General features: G+C 25.8%; 1 protein-coding gene across 1 annotated transcript; it reads left to right on the forward strand.

The window, feature by feature from the left end:
* Window positions 1-1,011: 1,011 nt before the first annotated feature.
* Window positions 1,012-14,374, forward strand: LOC141527883 (protein N-terminal glutamine amidohydrolase). The gene is made up of 5 exons (XM_074243612.1): window positions 1,012-1,404; window positions 1,513-1,674; window positions 10,051-10,204; window positions 10,302-10,572; window positions 13,903-14,374. The coding sequence occupies exons 1-5, from the start codon at window positions 1,301-1,303 to the stop codon at window positions 14,064-14,066; spliced, it is 855 nt and encodes a 284-aa protein (XP_074099713.1). The 5' UTR covers window positions 1,012-1,300; the 3' UTR covers window positions 14,067-14,374.
* Window positions 14,375-15,692: the final 1,318 nt, after the last annotated feature.

Raw genomic sequence — 15,692 nt, forward strand, 5'->3', positions numbered from 1 at the left:
CCAAAGGTTCAATTTTTTAATTTTTAGTTTTAGTAGGAGGCATTAAAAACTATTGAACTAAGGTATCTTTTGCTAATTTATATTTTCAAGTAAAAAAAGCTTTTATTGATTATAATAAGAGTTCAGTTTTCTGTATTTTTAATGATGAGAAAAAATAGTTAATGTTTGATTTAATTAAGCATGGTTTTTTGTTTTAAGTTGTGTTTTTTTTAAGTTAATGTGTTTTATGAAAAATGTTATAAATTTTAGAGTTTTATTGCTCTAATCAGGTCTAAATTCTTCTATAATTAATTTAAATCAGATAATAATGAAGTTGATAGATAGTAAAAATTTTTTTGGAATTTTATAGCAATTAAATTATTAAAAAAAAATTTAATTAAAAAGTTTCACATGTGAAAATTAATAAAAATCACAAGTAAAAATTTTCAGAAGCCTTTTTTTATTGTAATTAATTTATTAAAAACATTTTTTAAATTAACAGCTGACAGCTAACTTCAGTATTATATTATTTTAGAATTTTTTCATAATTTTTCAAAACAGTAGAGTATAAATTCATAAACAAAGCTATTTCTTACAATAAATATAATACTGAAGTAAGCCGTCAGCTGTCAATTTCTTTAACAAATTAATTACAATAAAAAAATGCTTCTAAAAATTTTCACTTGTAATTTTTATTAATTTTCACATGTGAAACTTTTTAATTAAATTTTTTTTATAATTTAATTTAAATGCAATAATTTAATTACATGATATTAAATTTAGCTGTCACTTGGCAATTTTTTAAATTTTCTTTAATAAATAAATTATGGCATAAAAAATGGACTTGTAGAAATTTAAATAAATTAAAAATGCAATTTTTTAAAAATAATTTTTTAGAACAAATTTTTTTCTTAAAGAAAATTAAAAAATTGTCAAGTGACAATTAAATTCAATGTCATTTTAATTGCTATAAAATTCTAGAAGAATTTTTAATATCTGTCAACTTCAGTGTCATCAATAAATCCAAAAGTGCACTAATGCCTTGGCTTTTGCTGAAATATTTATTTAAAAATAAGTTGAGAATTTACCTTTTCTTTCATGCACACGTATACAAATCTGTTTTATCAATAAAAAATTTAAGCGCTCTATTAAGTATAGTTAAGCGCCAAAAAAATAACGGGAGCAGTAGGAAACAGTGAATTTATTACAAATTCCCGCCATTTCAGTTCCTTGGCTTGGTTAGCGTCAATATCTACTCGTTCGAACTAACAAGTGTTTTAAAGTTGTACTTATACTCCTTAATCCCTAATTGTTTTAAAAAATGCCATCGGCAAACAATTCCGTCTTAAAGTTTGCAAAGCTCACTGATAAAGCATTTGCTCCATCAAAAGGTTCTGCATTAGCTGCTGGATACGATCTGCGTAGGTACGTTCAAAAATGTTTGGTTATGCTTTAAATGTAGCCGGTTACTGTTGTTTTTTCTTTTTGAAATATTATTTTATTAAATTTATATTAAATACCTGTTATTAACAGTGCATATGATTATGTCATCCCGGCACGAGGAAAAGAGTTGGTTAAAACTGATATTCAAATTAAAGTACCAAATGGGACCTACGGCAGAGTCGCACCAAGATCTGGGCTTGCTTGGAAAAATTTCCTTGATGTCGGTGCTGGAGTTATTGATGCAGATTACAGGTAATTATTTTTTATTTTGATGTTAATTTATAACATGTAAAAAATGGATAAAAATTAATTTATTTTTGGTATTTATTGACAGAGGTAACCTTGGGGTCGTAATTTTTAATCACAGTGATGAAGATTTCAAAGTTGCTGCCGGTGACAGAATTGCTCAATTAATTTGTGAAAAAATTGAGTACCCAGAGCTTAAAGAACTGCCTTCATTAGATAAAACTAAGAGAGGAGGACAAGGATTTGGTTCTACCGGATTACAATAATAAATAATAAATAATAAATTTGTTTAATAAATAAAACTATTAAAGGAACGTTCATTATTTATTCACTTTCATCATAACATTAATTTATTCTTTTTTTAATTCTGGAATTGATTCATAATAAAATTTTGTGAAAATCAAACAAATAAAACAATTGTTTCATTAAAATAAAATTAATTAGTTTTAAGCGCAATTCTTAGTTATTATAATTTTTTAAATATATTTAAAGACCATCAAATGCTTACCAACTAAGTAAAAAAGCAATATTTTATATGATACTAAAATTAACAGATATCTGACAATTTTATGACTTTTAATTTAGCTGTCACTTGACAGTTCTTTAATTTTCTTTAACTAAAAAATTATTTTTAAAAAATTGCATTTTTAATTTATTCAAATTTCTACTAGTCCATATTTTTAATAATTTTTTTTTTTGCTATAATTTCTTTGTTAAAGAAAATTTAAAAAATTGTGAAGTGACAGCTAAATTTAATGTCATCACAAATTTTAGAATTTTTATAATGAAAATTAACTTAGCAGATAATTTATAATTTTAAGAATTTTTGTAATAAATAAATTATGGCAAAAAAAAAATTTATAAAAAAATAGACTTTTAGAAATTTTAAAAAACTACAAATGCAATTTTTTTAAAATAATTTTTTGGAACAAATTTATTTGTTAAAAAAAGTTTTTAAATTGTCAAGTGACAGATAACTTTAATGTCATATTTTTATAGCCAATCAATGTTTATAAAAATAATGTTTTAAAAAATTCGCACTAAAAATTTTTTTTTATTTCTATATGTGAAATTTTTGTGCTAAATATTTAATGACATTTAAGTTAGCTGTCACTTGACAATTTTTTAATTTTATTTAACAAAAAGATTTTTTCCAAAAAATTATTTTTAAAAAATTGCATTTTTTAATTTTTTAAATTTCTACATGTCAATTTTTTTTCATATTTTTTTTTTTTGCCATAATTTATTTGTTATAAAATTTTTAAAATTATTAAATATGGGCTACATTAATTTTCATAAATATTTATCATAATAATTTAATTATTATTAAAAACTAAAAATTGTTAGATGTCGGTTAAATTCAGTATCATATATTCTATTATAATGCTGAAGTTAGCCATCAGCTGTCAATTAAACAAATCAATTAAAATAAAAAAATGTTTACTTGTAATTTTTATTAATTTTCACATGTGGAATTTTTTAATTAAATTTTTTTTTATAATTGCATTATTATAAAATTTAAAAACAATTTATGAGTGTGAATTTAGCAGACATCCTATCATTTTTTAATAATTTATAAAAAATTTATTTGTTACAGAAGAAATAGTATAAAAAAATGCATATGGAAATTTTCACAAGTTTTTTCTATACAATTTTTTAGATTTTTTTTTTACAACCATTAATTTAAAATAAATCTAAAAATTCTCAAAAATTAGCTGTCTGCTGAATTCACCCTCATAATAATTTTTAATGTCTGGCAATTTCCGTATCATATTCTATTACTGTAAAAACAAATAATTCTTATAATTACAATAACTATAACGAATAAATAACCTTCAGCGAAAGTGGATATATATTATAAATCAACATTTATGAGTATAAATTTTTTCAAAACGCATGCGTACCTGAATAGTTTTCGCAAAATGTTAATAGAGTTAAGAAGGAGGGATATTATAGGTACATCCAATGCAAAGAATTGGTTACGGACTACTATCCCTTTAGTATAATGTGCACAACTGTTGAAATGTCAAGTATTCAGTAAACATCAGTAAATAAAGTAGAAGTTTCACTACTTTATGAAAAATGTCCTAAATATATATGTGCAACTTATCGGTTTATAGTTCAACAATGTATTATGCAGATAGTCAAGTAACTCTCTTTGTTGTCACGCGTTATACATTGATCCAAACAATTGTTACAAATGTAATAGAGTGAATACAACATTGAAAATACGGTTATAAATTAGCAAACAAAAATTTACTGCAATTAAAAACTCATATTCCGAGACTCTCGTTAGTTTGTAAACAAAGAATGGCTACTGAACCTCGTGTAAGTGGTAATAACACAAAACCACTTGTACCGCTTTTTCCTAGGGCCGCTGATTGTGTTTATACAAGCTGTTATTGGTAAGCTCAATATAACATAATAAATAACTATATTTCACGACCATAAGTATGCAATTACATGTGTACTGTTTAGTTTTGTTGATATTAATAATTACGGTGAGGATACGACAGCAGATCTGGTGGATCGATATTCTGTAGGAGACTAGGTTCAACTATATAATAAAATGAAAAAGTAGAGTTACTAAAGAGACCTTTCTCATTGTTTATAATTAACTGGTGATAAACTATATTATAATTATATGCTTGATTAATTAAATTACCTTTCATATTTCAGAAAGATTACTGAAGTCAAACATAGATTTTTGTTGGAGTTTTTTGTCTTGATAACACACATTTTTATTTAATATCTTTTTGCAGTACTCAATAATTCATAAAAGAAGTTTTATACTTAACATTAAATTTAAACATTCAAGTACTTGAAATATTTATTATTATAGTGTGGATCAATAATACAAGCATATGGATATTCTGTTAATTATTATTGAGCAATATTTCTACAAAATGTGTTTTAATAAACTCACTTTGTTATAATAAATATGTTAATTCAAATTACTAGTCTAAAATTTTTTCAATGTAGAAATGAACTTGAAAATTCATGACATTGAAGTTGACAGAAATTAAAAATTTTTTTAGAATTTTATAGCAATTAAATTATTATAAAAAAAATTTAATTAAAAAGTTTCACATGTGAAAATTAATGACATTAAATTTAGCTGTAACTTTACAATTGTTTTAACTTTTTTTAACAAATAAATTATAGCAAAAAAAAAAAAAATTATTAAAAAAGTGGACTTGCAAAATTTTTTAATAAATAAAAAATGCAATTTATTAAAAATAATTTTTTAGAACAAATTTTTTTATTAAATAAAATTAAAAAATTGTCAAGTGACAGCTAACTTTAATGTCATGAAAATTAATAAAAATCACAAGTGAAAATTTTCAGAAGCATTTTTTTATTGTAATTATTAATTTATTAAAAAAATTTTTTAAATTACCAGCTGACGGCTAACTTCAGTGTTATGAAAATTCTTGAATTTTTAAAATAGGTAAGAAATAAAAGAATTACACTTTAAATTATGTAAATATCGTAGAGAAGTTTATTCTTCCTCTGGGACATTTCCGTTAATAATTTTTAAAGATCTATTTGCATTTGTATTTATGACTAATTTTTTTTTATTCAGATTTTTAATTTGTTGATGAAATTAGTACAATGATCAGTTGTCCGTTATATTTTAATCTCACAAAAGAATTTAAGTACAAAAATTTAATTAACATTTATTTTCTTTATGTTTGGAGTGAAACTAGAAGAAGAGTTTTTTATTAGCAATAATTTTGCCAAAAGAAATGCATTTGTTTGATTAAATATGGTAAAGAAAAATACCGATGAGTAAAAAACTAGGTATAAAGTAAAAACTTATTATTCCCTATTAACATTATCTATAGTAGATCAATCAAAAAAGTTAACTCAACTTTAACATAAATTACTATTCTCAATACACTTATATACATTTATAAAGCACGACAAACGCTTTAAGTTTGAGACTTTAGGACGTGTAGAAATTTAAAATTTTAGGAAATACGTAAGTTATGGTGTGCCAAAATGTAATTTCCGTGAAGAACTTTTTAAAATTAGAATTTTGAATTCCGCTTTTAACAGCAACTGTGTTTAGGCATTTCCTGAAATATTTCGGGATAAGAGGATTTATTTGATTTTCACGGAATTTTTAACAGGAGTTAAAAAATTCTATGAAAATCAAATTTATCGTCTCACCTCAAAATATCTCAGGAAATGCCCAAACACATCCCCTGTTAAAAGTGGAACTCAAAATTCCAATTTTAAAAGGTTCTTCACGGAAGTTACATTTTGGGACACCCTATTGTGCATACTTGAACTATGTGTATCTTAATATATGTTTCTATATCCGTATAAAATAAATTGTATTTTAATAAAATTAGTCGCTATTAAATGCCAGGATTTCAACATTTTTTAAATCTTAAAAATTCATATTTCTTCACTTTTTTACTTGAATATCTTTTGAATGTGATAACTTATTGAATCTCTGTAAATTGCATTCAAAGTTCTTTGAATAAGCTTCAATTTGAGTACCATATGATATGTGTAGTCTTAAAATTATTTATTTATTTATTTATTTATTTAATTTGAATGTCAAGGCAAAAACCGAATAGCAAAAATAGAAAAATAGAAGAATATAATGTACATGTAAGAATATAAACATATCTAAATGAATATTATAATAATATTTGGATTTCGCTAATAGAAAAGTGAAAACAATCAAAAGATTTGGGAAATGTCATCAGCTATTTACAATTAATAAAAATTTTAAAGTAGGTGTCAAACTAAGTTTAGGTTTAAAGCCCTGCAAATTTTAAGGATTAGAATCGTCATCAGTGAAGCTGGTGAATCATCATCATTATGTCCTATTCCACTATAGCAATTATTAAATTTACTGTTGTACCGGTTGATTTTTTATTTATTTATTTATTTATTTTATATATATATATATATATATATATATATATATATATATATATATATATATATATATAAATATATACAATCCTAATATTTTTTTTCTATTCATTATGAAATCTACTTTCATTTAGGCTGCCGAACGGCCTTTTTGAGTTTGTAATACGAATTTTTCAATATTAAAGTTTTCCCAATTCCTTAATTTGATGTTGCTTTCATAAGTGGTGACAGTTTATTATAAGAGACAAGAAGATAAGCGAACATGACTCTATAAGAAACCCGGTTTACTATATTGAAAAAATAAAATATCGATACCCACATTCTAAGATGTCATAAGTTACAAAATCTGACAACTTAGGTTTTTTTTTTTGAAAAATGAAATTGTAACAATATTATACAGCTCGAATTAAAAATTTAGAGATCAAATTGTTCAATAACTATTTTTAAATAAATATTTTCATCCGTTGAATCCCATTTAACCCCTATTAAAAATAGACTGTTTTCACCATCTGATGTAAAATTTTGTAAATGTGGGTTACGACATCTTAGAACCTGAGTGCCGACATATGGCTACCCGATGAATTATTACTACGACACAGTTATGATAAAAATCTTCTATTTACAATAAAATGACGAATTATTGAGTTATGATTTTTAAATTAACTCTAGGCATTGTCCATACGAATTGTATAAGAAAAAAAACCTGGTCGATTAATTCTATCATTCGAGAGTTATAGTATTAACAAGTTCATACCTATACATAAAATATGGCAATTAATTTTTTATTTGAAATTATTTATCAATAAACTCTGAGATGTATGGAATTTGTTTATTAATATTTCTGACATGCTTCGGTATGCATTTTTTTACTGTTTAAGCAAATATATTTGTTTTAAAATGGATTTAAGGAATCATTCTGGTTTGAAACTTTTGAAAAAATCATTTTCTTTTATATTTTTCGAAAGTACCTACATGTGTTTACAAGTATTGTGTTAAAATTTCTAAGTGATCGGACCACTGTAACTATATTTTTTTTCGAGGTTTATGTGGATTTTTGAGTGAAAGAAAATCAAATGTTCAAACAGTCTAAAGAGATTTTGTATGATGATGGTATTGTTAATTGACTTTAGGTAAGATTTTTTTTTTGTATTAAAAAAAGTTTAAACGCGTTTATCTCAGAACTATGCTTTTCTGGTCGACGTACATGATATCTTCGAAATTACTGACCCGACCTCAGTGAAATTTTAACCCCACCAGAAATTTGAATAGCGCGCTACGCGCGCGCCTAAATTTTAACCAATAATGAATCGTGGCCCGTTTTTGCGAGTTTCGACCTTTTGACTAACTTCAAGACTTTCATCTATTTTAATTTAGAGGATATTCTACATAGTAGTAGCTATGGCACAAACTACAACCAAATCAAAATTTTGATTTTTACTATTTTTGTGGGGATAAAAACTGGGAAAAAAAGACTCATTTTTAAGTTATTTTGATTTAATCTCAGCCATTTTATTTTTTATCAATAAATCGCGTGCTAAAAGGTAAAAGGGAGCATAATTTTTTTTTTATCAACAATCGACTGGTCGACATATTCTTCGCCTAAAAATGAAGCTTTAATTTCTCAAAGCTAAAAGGGCGCATGTCTTTAATTATGCGCGCTTTTAGCTTAAGAAATTAAAAAATTTTATGACCTAAAGCTAAAAGAGGCCATAAATTTTTTTTCTAAGCAATTCATTAAAATGCTTACTTTTAGTCTAAAAATAAAAAAAAAAAAAATTGTCGAGTCAATGAGGCGTATTCTAACTTGAAAATATTTTTTTTAAATTGCTAAATATGTGTGATTGTATTAATTTATTTTTATTTTAAAATTATTTTAATCCCATTAGTTTTCGAATAATTTATTTATCCATTACTTGTATAAAAATAGTTTTAAATTATTATTTCTTCAATATTGTATAAGTACTTAGGAAATTTTTCTTTATTGATCACATTTTTTTATTTCGTGTCTTGTAAAGCTATCAGAATTTTTTGTAAAAACTGAAATTTTTTTTATGCGTCCTTTTAGCTTAGGCAATACTTTTCTTTTATTGAAAGTATATAATTTTAGTTTTTGTGTTTTAGATGAGCCGTTATCAAGTTGTTATTTACATTAGCGACATACCAATTTTTGGAGTAACTCCGTTCATCCGCTGTTTATTCATATAAAAAATACAAAAAAAAAAAAAAAAATAAAGTTAGATATTTTTTGTGTCATTCAAAAGTGTGTGTGTTGAGCTGAATAAAAATGATATCAATATCTATTATAGTTTCTGTATAAAAAATAATGAATGTTGGCTTTTTCTCGAAAGCCGGAACCAGAATGATCCCTTAAGTTAAGCGTCGAAATCAACGAGTCTTTACTTTTAAGCGCTAGTAGAACATACCTACGCGCTTCGGGCTCAAATCGTCCAATTATTAAAACAGTAAAAATTTTGTTGTTTAAGTAAAATTCTATCTTAATTCCAAATGAAAAATTTTTTTTTATATGTGTATATTTTAACTCTTATTACAACTTAATTTTTGAGAATGAATGATTTCAAATTGTTTTTATTATTGTGAAAATTTATACTTATAATGATTGCGGCAGTTTTTTTTGTTAAAAATGCATAGTAAAAATTTTTGCGTCATTGCGTCCAAAAATTTTGTGTTAAATATTTAACACTTTTAAAAATTCATATGGTCGTTTTTCTAAATTTTTTACCCAAAACAATATTATTATTATATTACTACAACATTAATTAAACATAAACAATAACAAAATAAATATTAATATATTTGGTAAGCTCTTACGAAGAGCGGGAACAAAAAGTAAATGTAATAAACAAATGATAAATAAAGATAATTTTTAAAAGTAAAAAAAGTAAAAGTTTAACACTTTTATGTGTAAATTAAACATTTATTGTGTTAAATTAACACACAAAACCGTAAATTAACACAAAAAAAGTGTTAAATTTTAATACAAAATTTTTTGACGCATTGACGCAAAAATGTTTACTGTGTGTTTTCTTTTATTTCAATTTCTCAGTACAATGATATCTTGTGAACAAAGTTGTCTCTAAACACCAATGATTTTAATTTACTATGATCTTGATTAACTAAAAGGTGATATAGTATATTTTAGAAAAAAAAATAAAATACCCTTTTTGCGCAACGTTTAATTACCTGCAAAAACATGTTTTGAATATTTCGGTACACTGATTCGTTAATAACTTATAAATTTCCAATATTGGAAAATAATTTATAATTTAGAAATAGAAAAATAAAATCAGATAATCATTTATATTAATATTAAAAGCTTGAATTTTATAGATCCATTGTTTATTACTACTAAATATGTAAATACCTGATTGTTCTTGAGTTATTATACTAGGGTATATGACGTGAGTAAATGTAAATGTTAATGTATTTTATTTAATCAATATATTTGTTTGTTTTTTTTTTCTATAGTGAGGAAAATGTATGGAAACTCTGTCAGGATGTCGCAACGAAGCATGCATCGGAATTACCATACTGCTATGTAGTTTTTATTAGTAATAACAATCGAAGCGTACCACTTTGGCGACAACGAGAAGGAAAAAGCGACGATAAAGTCATTGTTTGGGTATGTATTTGTGTTATTCTTTATTTTTATTTATGACTGTGCTTCACTTTTAACAACTAGTTAACGTTATGTTTATGGATTTTTCTTTTATATTCAGGATTACCATGCAATTCTAATTTATGCACCTGACGAACGAGCTGTGGTTTATGATTTAGAAAGCGCTTTACCTTTTCCAACATTTTTTTGGAAATATGCCACTGAAACCTTTAGATCTGATGAAGCCTTACGTCCTGAATATCATAGGAGATTTAGACTTGTACCAGCGGCATTATTTTTACAAAATTTTGCTTCTAATCGAAATCACATGAAACGGAAAGACGGCACATGGATTAAAACACCGCCAGAGTATCCACCAATATCTACGCCAAGTAAAATTTTCAATATATTTTATAATTAGCGCTAAAGAATAGTTGATATTACTCAACCAATAATTATGTCAATTGATAAAATTTATTTATTAAGTGACGATTCATCAGACTGTGCTTCTGAGCAGCATGAAATTTGAAAAATCGTTATTAAATTAAAAAATAATAAATTTACCGTTTAAAAAACTGTTGTTCTTTTAATGAAATATCAAAGTAAAGAGTTAGCAACACAAGTATTTTTTTAATATGAAAAGAAATTAATTTACTAGTGTACAAGTCAAGCACACGGAACAATAAATTATTTTTTTTTTATTAAAATAATTATCAGAGTTCAGAATTTAGTCCTTTCGCCGCTATTCTTATGGCTGTATGAAAAATCAGGTCGATAAGATTTTCCAACGAGTATTTACGTAATTTGATGGGTTCCATGATAATTGATCCCTGGACAAAATATCCCCGACAATTGATACCAAACAGACAGAATTTATTAATAAAACCATATTGTAATCGTGTTGCGCCCTTTTAACATGGTTTTTGTGTGTGTTTATTCGATATTAGACAAACACATACGCTTTTAACCATGCTGTGCCCTTGAATTTTTTTTTTTTATCTTTCGAAAATTATAATATGAATCCGAAGGATAACTTGTGGGGGATATTTTTTTTGGGATCTTTTGCCCAGGGATCAATAAGCCTCATACCATTTGATGCGAGGCAACCGATTTTGATAATTAAAAAGTTCTACGGTGGTCCAGTTTTTTGTTGTAAACAATTTAATTGTTTAAACTTAAATTACAACAAAACTATAATTAATAGCTCTTAAATAATAATGAAATTAGCTTCCTTGTACCAAAGTACATAAATAATGCTTGAATCATCTTTCGTCTATCTCTATTTCTTATTAAGATACAGCGCCTTGAAAAACACAAACTTTTTGCCATGTCCGTGAATACGTACGCAATTTTTAGTTAAACGAACCGGGCAAAAAGTTTGTATTTTTTAAGACGCCATGTCTTAATAATCAATAGAGATAGACAAAAGATTGTAACAGGGTAAAATTACCCTAAATAGATAAGTCACTGGATATCGATAACTATTCGACATAGCACTGGCGCGTCTCGATCTTCGGGCCTAAGGGGAGAATAGGAGGGGGTGAGTTTGGGTTAAAATAGGTGAGCCGTGCAGTGGAAAAGAGAGAAGTAGTGTGACCGCCAGACTGAGTGCCACGGAAATCGAGGAGGACCGATCCCCGGAGTAGTGAAGAGACGAAGGAAGCCAACTACAACTAGGACTTCATCTTCAATTAGAGAGTTAGATCATCATCTTATTCGTCAAGGTATCAATTATTACTCTATGGGAAAGAAGTGGACCGCGGTTTACCTAATACCCAGTTACTTCTCCTAATTAATTACAATTATATCGTTTAATCGACAATTATATTAATAATTAATAGTTGAACATTTGCTAGTTTGGATTCAGTGATTTTCATGAGGGCTTATACCACCCGAGAATCACTCAGTCGACCTTGCGGGAAAATTTTAACAACTAAAAAATTATCAATTAATTAGTTAACATCCGAAAATTTCGTTAATTTTATTGTTGTAATTTTTATAACAATTAACTTAGTAAAATTGATTAATTTTGTTATTTGAAAATAATCGACAAACTTTTGTTCGTGGAATTTTGGTCGAGCGTCAGTATATTTTTGTGTCGCAGTAAATTCCAATACCCAAGGTCAAATAAAACTTAGCTAGCGAATGTTTTAACAAATAAAATTTGAATATTTCGACTTGTGTCGATTATTTTATTAATTGATAAAACTAGTAGAAAATTATTAAGAAGTATTTACTGAATTATTTTATATTATAAAATTATTTCGTCAAGTGTGAATTTAATAATTTTTGGGATTAAGTCCGTGAATTAAGTAAATTAAATTTTATTCCAAATTGATAATTATCGGCGTGGACATTAAGTCCAACAAATCAGTTATTTTGAGTCAAGAATGTCACAGGAAAATTTTAGTCAGAATTAATTAATTAAACTTGTGTTAATAATTTGGAACTTGATTGTAAAAGTTATATCGTGATTAATTTAATCAGCAAAAGTTAATTCAAGGTATTAAGACCTTTTGTTCTAAATAATTATTGTTATATTATTAAGACCATGACAATAGGAATTTTAATCTATCTAATATTTTAATACAGAGTTAAAATTTACAATCGAGTGTTCGTTAAGCCTTATGGCATTTGATTGTTAATTTGGAATTATCGTTTTACCAATAACTAATGATTGAATAATTAAATTAAAATATTTAACTAAGATTAAGTACAGTCAATTTTGTTAAATTAAAATTTATAAAATAAAATCATACAAGTGTGGATTATGTGTGTGAAGATTAGTGTGGGTCATGCGTGATAGAGAGTGTTAATAGTGTTAAGTCGTGTTAAGTCCTGGTTAGCCGTCCTGTACAGAGAGATTCGTTGGTTCTGGTCAGCCGACAGTTAGGCTGTAGTTTATAAGTTTTAATATTGTTAAGTGTGGATAGTGTGTGAGTGATTGAATTTTGTTAATTTGTTTTAAGTCAAGATACTGTTAAGTTTTCTTTTTCTTGTTAATAAATATTGGCCAATCTTGTTAATTAATTATTTATTATTCAGCAGCACCTTCCTTCACTCTCTCTACCCTAAGATAAAATTTCTCAGCTCTGGACCAGTTCCAGGAACCGTGATTAAAAATCCTGGTGGCGCCCTGATAATTATATTGTCGTTAGTTTGGTTAGTTTTATTTATAAAATTGATTAGGGGCCAACTTGAGCAGGTAAAACTGTTACAAGATGATTCAGGAATTATTTATGTATTTTGGTGCAAGGAAGCTAATTTTGTTATTATTTAAGAGCTATTAATTATAATTTTCTTGTAATTTAAATTTAAACAATTAAATTGTTGAAAACAAAAAACTGGACCACCGTAGAACTTTTTAATTATCAAAATCGGTAGCCTTGCATCAAATTACGTAAATATTTTTTAGAAAATCTTATCGACTTGATTTTGTAAACAGTCATAAGAATAGCGGCGAAAGGACTAATTAAAACTTTACGACTTTCAATTATTATGACCGATGAATTATTTTACTATTAATATATTGCTGATTTTTAACATAAAATCTCAAAAATTAAGTTGTATGATATTTTTTAAAATTGACTAAAATTTCTCTAAACCCAATTTCTGATTCATCTTTACAAAAATTTCATAAGTAATATCGCTATTTTATTGTTAAAAAAAAAAAAATTCGTCTCTACATGATTATTAATAAAAATGTATGTATATTTTTTTAGCCTGCCAAAATAATTTAGATAAATTTATTGATATGGAACCTGGAACTGGTTTAGGTACTGTTTTGAATTTAAAACAATTAGTTAATCAATTTTATAGACCAAATATTAACCAGACGTCATCTCCAGCATCTGAATTCTCTGAAGCTGAAGCTGCATCAAATTGAAGGAAAACTTATTTTACATTAAATAGTTTTATATCGTTTATCCTGACATAATTGGAACCAATCGATATCTATATATATGATATACTTATGTATATATAATTTAAAAATGTTATTAGTATGATCTTTCAGAAGCTTTTAAAACATTTAAATGGTGTTGCGGCTATTAAACCGAAGCTATTTCAACCGAAGACAGTTCGACCGAAGAAAATTCAACTTCACGACAGTTCAAGCACCATACATTTCAACCGCAAAACAAATAACACAGGTCCATAAAAAAAAAGTGGCCTGTGCTGGGTGTTCGACAACGATTTCCCGACGTATTTTTTACCGCTGAATACAAATTTGAAGTCAAAATTGGAGGTCAAACTGCAAACGATGAAAAAACCAAAAAATAAAAAAGAAACGATAAAATCCATGATCTAATAGTATTTTCAGTATGTTATCATAAAATTGCAGTTTCTGTTTTGTTTCTCTCTATAGTATTCATCAGTGATTCGCAAATATGTTTATTTACCACTTATCGTGTTTTATTGAAGTCTTTTATCGAATTAATTTTGTCTTTGATTATAATTTTTAAATAAACACCCACAAAATCTGTGAAAAAAGGGTGTAAGAAGAAAGTTTACATGAATATAAATTATAATCTTTGTAATTCAATTTTTTTAAAAATTTTAAAATTTTGTCAATTTTTCAATTCTACGATCATATTTCATCCATGAAAATACACCCAAGTCATTAATAATCGTGTTTGATAGATTTTTTTTTCTCATGTTTATGACTGTAACTTTCCCGATTTTTTTGGTTTTTTAAGATTTTCTTTTTAATTTTAAAATGTTAATGGGACAAGGAAACTTTAGATTCATATTCAGTGAAACAAAATACATAAAAATCATACTCAATCTGAATCCAAAAAATTTTTTTCATTTCAATAATTTCGATTTTTTATGGTTTATTGCAATGTTTTTGGGTTTTTCCCTATTTTTTCAAATTTTTGGCTCCTCAATGGGCTACTTAACGTTTAGATTCAGATTCAGTAAATTTAAATACATAAAAATTATATTTGGTCCGGACTTCACACAGTAAAAAATTTTGCGTCATTGCGTCAAAAAATTTTGTGTTAAATATTTAACACTTTTATGTGTAAACTTAACATTCATTGTGTTAAATTAACACGAAAAAGTGTTAAGTAAACACAAAAAACTGTTAAATATTTAACACAAAATTTTTTGACGCATTTACGCAAAATTTTTTACTGTGCAAATTCGGATTCAACAAGAAAATATAGTCACAAAATATTATTCAGATAAAAATTCACAATATCTGCAGGATATTGCAGCAATATTATCTTTTTGATTTATTATAAAAAGTAAATAATGATATTTCCCCCTAATAAAGTTTTGCTACATTTATTTTAAAACCAAACTAAGCAATAACTTTGAAAAAGGAATGGTTTCATTTTATTATCAACGATTGATTTGCCTTGGGATTGAACTGTAATTTGGTTCAAATATCGTCGGTATAACTGTCGTCGGTTTAATTGTTACAGAACCTATTTAAATTTTATAATACACATTATAAATCGAGAAAATATATTGAGGTCTTATTGATATAATCGAAAAATTTTTT

Source organism: Cotesia typhae, unplaced genomic scaffold (genome assembly GCF_013202065.1).
Source record: "Cotesia typhae breed Kobodo isofemale line unplaced genomic scaffold, CoteBio_Ctyphae contig_11, whole genome shotgun sequence".
Lineage (NCBI taxonomy): Eukaryota > Metazoa > Arthropoda > Insecta > Hymenoptera > Braconidae > Cotesia > Cotesia typhae.

Excerpts from the sequence above, each read along its gene's own strand:
- LOC141527883 (XM_074243612.1), top strand. The coding sequence starts at position 1,301 with ATGCCATCGGCAAACAATTCCGTCTTAAAGTTTGCAAAGCTCACTGAT. Across the intron at positions 10,205-10,301 it reads ACGATAAAGTCATTGTTTGG|GATTACCATGCAATTCTAAT; the intron begins GTATGTATTTGT and ends TTTTATATTCAG. Across the intron at positions 10,573-13,902 it reads TCCACCAATATCTACGCCAA|CCTGCCAAAATAATTTAGAT; the intron begins GTAAAATTTTCA and ends ATATTTTTTTAG.